This window comes from Fulmarus glacialis, unplaced genomic scaffold, assembly GCF_000690835.1.
Source record: "Fulmarus glacialis isolate BGI_N327 unplaced genomic scaffold, ASM69083v1 scaffold19474, whole genome shotgun sequence".
Classification (NCBI taxonomy): domain Eukaryota; kingdom Metazoa; phylum Chordata; class Aves; order Procellariiformes; family Procellariidae; genus Fulmarus; species Fulmarus glacialis.
Window position 1 is genome coordinate 21,748 of NW_009210129.1, and position 5,107 is coordinate 26,854.

Here is a 5,107-nt window from a genome sequence, read left to right on the forward strand (position 1 = left end):
GTAACATCTTAAATTGTACCAGCTAGATTTGCCTGGAGCTCATCTAACCTCTCTTCAAGGTTCCACCATGCTGTCAGAGCTTACGTAGATGGAGACTGAATTAGCTAAGCTACTCTCTCACTCATTTCCAGGCATTATCATAAGGTAACTGCTCTACTGACCACTCTTCTATGCTGTTGTCAAAGATCTCTATATCTTCCTACTTCCCAGCAGTCAGGAGAATGACTTGGTATTTTAGAATCACTGGTGCTTCTGGCTGACCTACAAACTTCCTTCAGACCCATGGCTGGCAAGCTCATGAACCCATCACAGGGGGCTGTTGATTGTCCTACTGTTTACAAAAATAGGTAAAGCCTTCCCCATAGTTAGCTTTTCTATTATTGTGTCAAGCAGTCCAGGAACTACATCTTGTGTCCAGGACATTTGCTGTGGTAATTATTTCCTTAACAGAGGCGTGGTCCCATGCACGTGAAGCAATGCTAGTATTTGATTTTCTCTGCAAAAAAAAATTTAGAAACAAAGTCCTCAGTGCTTGTACATAACCTGAGGTGAAGAAGCCTACACAATGCTGAAGCCAGTAGACATTAAGCCTTGCGCTGAGGGAAGTCCTTGGATATACATACTTGTTCATGTTGTTCCTCTTCTGCTTTCAGAAACAGAAGGAAAACGAATCTCATCTCCCCCAGGCAGCACACAGTCACACTCTCCTCTGGCTGTAACAAATTTGTTTTAGTCCCAAGTTTCTCTGTCTCTTTCTACTTGGTGTTCCCGGAAGCCCTGAATACGTTTATTAGCATTGTTAAGAGGATAAATCCAAAATGAGACATAAAGGTCTCTTCATAGTCCCATCTCAGCTCCAACCCTAAGATGGAGGCCCCTTCAGTGCTTTAAAGAGCTGTTGCGAACGCACACAGAGAACTATATCCGGGCTGGGACAGGCTGGTGCCCTCCCATACCAAAACCAGCGTCTCAGACAATCACAAAGCACTTGGTATCAGTCAGCATACTCAGGCTATCCTGTGAACCCAGACAATGACTCAGGCTGTCGACAAAATAGAGGGAGGGGAAAACACAACTGTGGTTATCTGGTGACGCAGAGCTGTCTGGTCTCACCCCCAGTGCGGAAGGCTTGACCTCAGTCCTCCTTCTTTCCACCTGTGGGGTGCAGGGGTGCAGGCACTTGTTGGCTCAGGTCTGGAAGCAGAACAGCTGCACTGGAGTGACAGGGCACTGGAGCCGGTAAGCAGTGCTAAGCTCCTACTCTGCTTCTGAGCTCCAGCTGGCTTGGACCCAGACAGCTCAAGTTTCTCTGCGTATCACTTCCCTGCTCTCCAGATTCTGGGGCCAGCACAGGCAGAGGCAGCCCAGATCTGTTTGCACACAGGATCTGAGTTGTCTTCCTGTTGCGCGAAGCAGAGCAAACAAAGATGAAAGGAGCAGCAGCTGGAATTACACAGCTTTGTAGAGATTCCATAACCGTGCGTGCATTTCCTGTATCTGGAAACAAGGAGACACTTTTCAAGCATTTTGCACTTGCAAAAGGCTGCTAAGTAAAGGGAAATTCACCCATCCTGCAACTTTAAGATCTGCAGCTGCAGAGCTGAAGCACAGAGCGGTAAGCAGTTTGCTTACCCACTGCTGCTTTCCCCATGCAGCAACTCTTTCTCCCTACTGGAAGGAGCATTTTTGCCAGCTAAGAAGAATTTGCAGTAAGCTAGAAAACAATCAAAATGGCTCTTTTTCCTCCCCTCCCTTTTTTTGCCTGGAGTGATTTAGAGAAAGTATGATTTCTGTGAGGAAAATAATCACAACCTGAAGCTGCTGTACCATCTTCTGGTTAACACTGCATGAAAGCATTCAGGGAGCTCCTCACCCACTTCCTTCAAAAGTCTAGAGGACAAAAAAATGAAAACATACTACACTGCAAGAGATGAATGTGGTACGTCTATCATTCGTGGCTTTTTGTGCACAATCTGGTCACTCCGAAGGATGGTTGTTCTTCAACTGAACTGAATCATGCTGCAAAATTATTTCTATCTCACTGGCATGCTTTCTGTACAGTTACTTAACTATGTTCCTTATAGGAATTCAGTTTGCTTTCATTTCAGATTGCAAATAAAAAGAGAAACAATGGCAATAAGAATTATACAAATTTAAGTATGTGCTTTTATTTTATACTTTCATGGCACATTTTGATTTGTAAACATTAAATTACCAGTCCCCTTCTTCATATGTTGAAAATAACCACCAGACATTTGAGAGCATTACCTGAGATTTTAAAGGGGGGGGAGGAGGGGGTGAAGAGAGAGAGAGAGAGATCTGACATCTTTTACCTTACTCAGATACAGTACCATTTTAGGAAGAATTACAAAAAGGAATGTTTTCCAAAATAGGACAGTTTCCTTTTGACTATAAAGGTATAGAAAATACATCAAAACACCTTAGAATGATCAGCCTTATTCAGAGGATGTTGCAAGTCACTGTCTCCAACAATTCTATTAATGCATAGCTGAAACACTGCATCAGTCCTGCAGTAGCATGATATCAACGTTGTCATGAACACCTTGTAAAAGTAGCTCCCCTTGATAAGTGACAATCTTCCGTCGTTTTGCAGCCTTAAGAGTTCCCACTAGGGCTTCAAAGAGGTTGGCACACTTTTCATCAGCAAAGAGCACACCAAATTTCACGCTTACTTGTCCATCAGCATCTAAATCAAAGATATAACATGAAAACACATGCAGATTTTCTTTCAGTTAGGAGACTATTGCGGAAACAAAGTCAGAACATTGAAAGCAAACCCCATGGTGTGTCCCGACTTATCGGGAACATACTACGAATGTTGATGATAAATAGTAGGCAAAACTCCTGCCTGGTATGACTTTCCCTTTTTTCCAGAGACTCACATCAAGGACCACATACCTGCTATGTTTATTTTTACTGATGACTTTCTGAAACCTATGACCAGTACAGGCTACTGAACCTCTTCAAAGCATAAGGAGGAAATAGTTTTAAATAATTAAAATGTTAAAATTTTTTTTTCAAATTTTTTTTTCACTTACTAGTATTTAAGGTTCACATTGAAAAAGGTGCAACATGAATTCATTTCTCACACAAAGCAAGAATTTTAAAATATACGTTAAGGTTAGCTAGGTTATTCCTAAAAGGCAGATGCAGTCATACAAAACGCAAGATGTACATATCCGTTTAGGCTTTGAAAAACAAATGGAACTGAACAAAATTGCATCAGAACTGAAATATATGAGCAGGTAGCAAATCCACAAATTGCATAAATATTTGTAAAGAAAGAGGAGTTTTAACAATGAAAAACAGCCTTCAGAGAAAGGGCTACCTTCTAAGCAAGTTTAAGGAAGGTTGGGACTACACCTGTAACTCCTGGATTAGTTTAAGGCATACAGATCAATTCCTTCCAAATAATACTATGATGAACAGAACTGAAGTGTATGAATTCTGAAGTTCAGAAGTTACCAAGGAAGGAGTGGAAGGAAAAGGTGCAACTTTCTTCTTTGATGACTGTAGTGAGTATTGGAAGTCTAAGGAAAAGGGTAATTTTGCAGTTGATTGCTCCCTGCAGTGGGAGCAGGATTCCAGGCCTATATCCTCTGTACTGCGAAGGCTTAAACGTTTAACTTCATAACAGAACTACTTTAAAGGATGGGACACAGGGAGTACCATACAGTCCAACATTAAGTATATATGCAAGTTTTCAGGTTACCTGAGCCTGCTTAATTCAATTTCCCAAGTTCATAGGTTGATATAACATGACTACATCTGTGTGACATGTATGTCATATACATACATGTATGTATAACATGACCACATCTGTACCGTCAGAGAGATTACAGTACTTACTTTTGGTTCCCAACCGCCGAATCTCCTCAACTAAGAGGCTAATTTCATGTTCCACATTCATTGTGGTCTAAAAAGTAAAATAAATTTTGACAAAGTTATTAGGAGACCTGTAAATCCTTTGCGCTGTCCTGGCCTGTTCTCAGTTCATCAGGAATGTCACAGCACTCTGTAAATCCCTGAAGACACATGGCTACAGGATAATCTGATATTTCAGTCTCGAGCAGATGAAGAGCCTCCACACCTCCACATTTGAGGGGAAGTGAACAGAAACTACAACCTCAGTACATTCTAAACACAAATCTAAGGAGCTAATCTCAAAATATGAAAAATGTGGGAAGGTTGGGGCTGGGGCGGTTGCTTGTTTTAAAGAATGAGCTTTGGCTGCCACAGAGTCAGAGCATCCTGGTAACGTCACAAGTCTTCAGGGGCTTTGCAACTTTCTATCAATGCCCTCAACAAAAATGGAACATCTTCCTTTAAATTCCTCTCTGGGATATGTGGTAGATTTGTTTTTTTAAACCACACCACAGCTTTCCACTTATCCTGACAAGATACTGCGGACATCCAGCTGGTTACAGCAGGTCTACGCACGTGGTGCCCGAAAGGACAGCAGCTACCATATACCTGCTACTGAGAGCAGAACTGAACCAGAGATAAACTATGCAGTGTCCTAAAAAGGCCAACATTTATTTCCGTTCATAGTGATCCCAAGGAACCGCTACACCACCAAATGTATCCTGTGCACCTCTTTGCTGCGAAACACAGCAATTTTCACCCATGCGCACCAATGCCTCTCAACAGTTTAGCCATACGCAACTCAGTAGATGGCAATGCTACAGTCGCACAAAACACTATTCGGCTACAAAGCGTCCATGGTTAATAACTGCAGGCACCTGAGACGTGTTTTGGGATCTATGCTATGCAAAGCGGCATCAACACAGTGAAACCTTTAGATGTGAAACTCCTTAAGCAAAAACCGGCATCAAGGTAAGCACAAGAAACTGGGCCCCACAGGCAAAGCGAAGTGTCAAATGCAGCTTCCACAGGTGCTCACAATGCAGCCTGGAACAAAAGCTATACAGAGAGCTGGAGCTGAGCACTGTGCGGAAGGGGCTCAGTGAGCACTGAGATAGTCTCTGTTGTTCAAGAAACCGGGATTTCTGCAAAGATCTGGTAAGTAAGCGGAGTTAAAAAACTGGCATCTGGATACATGACAAACTCTTCCTAGTACAAAAGC

At 42.4% G+C, this 5,107-nt stretch overlaps 1 protein-coding gene across 1 annotated transcript; it reads right to left on the minus strand.

The window, feature by feature from the left end:
* Window positions 1-2,347: 2,347 nt before the first annotated feature.
* ABRACL (ABRA C-terminal like) lies at window positions 2,348-3,932 on the minus strand. Its single transcript, XM_009577081.1, has 2 exons — window positions 3,871-3,932; window positions 2,348-2,707 (listed from the first exon to the last, which is right to left on the minus strand). The coding sequence occupies exons 1-2, from the start codon at window positions 3,929-3,931 to the stop codon at window positions 2,523-2,525; spliced, it is 246 nt and encodes an 81-aa protein (XP_009575376.1). The 5' UTR covers window position 3,932; the 3' UTR covers window positions 2,348-2,522.
* Between the last annotated feature and the right edge of the window lie 1,175 nt (window positions 3,933-5,107).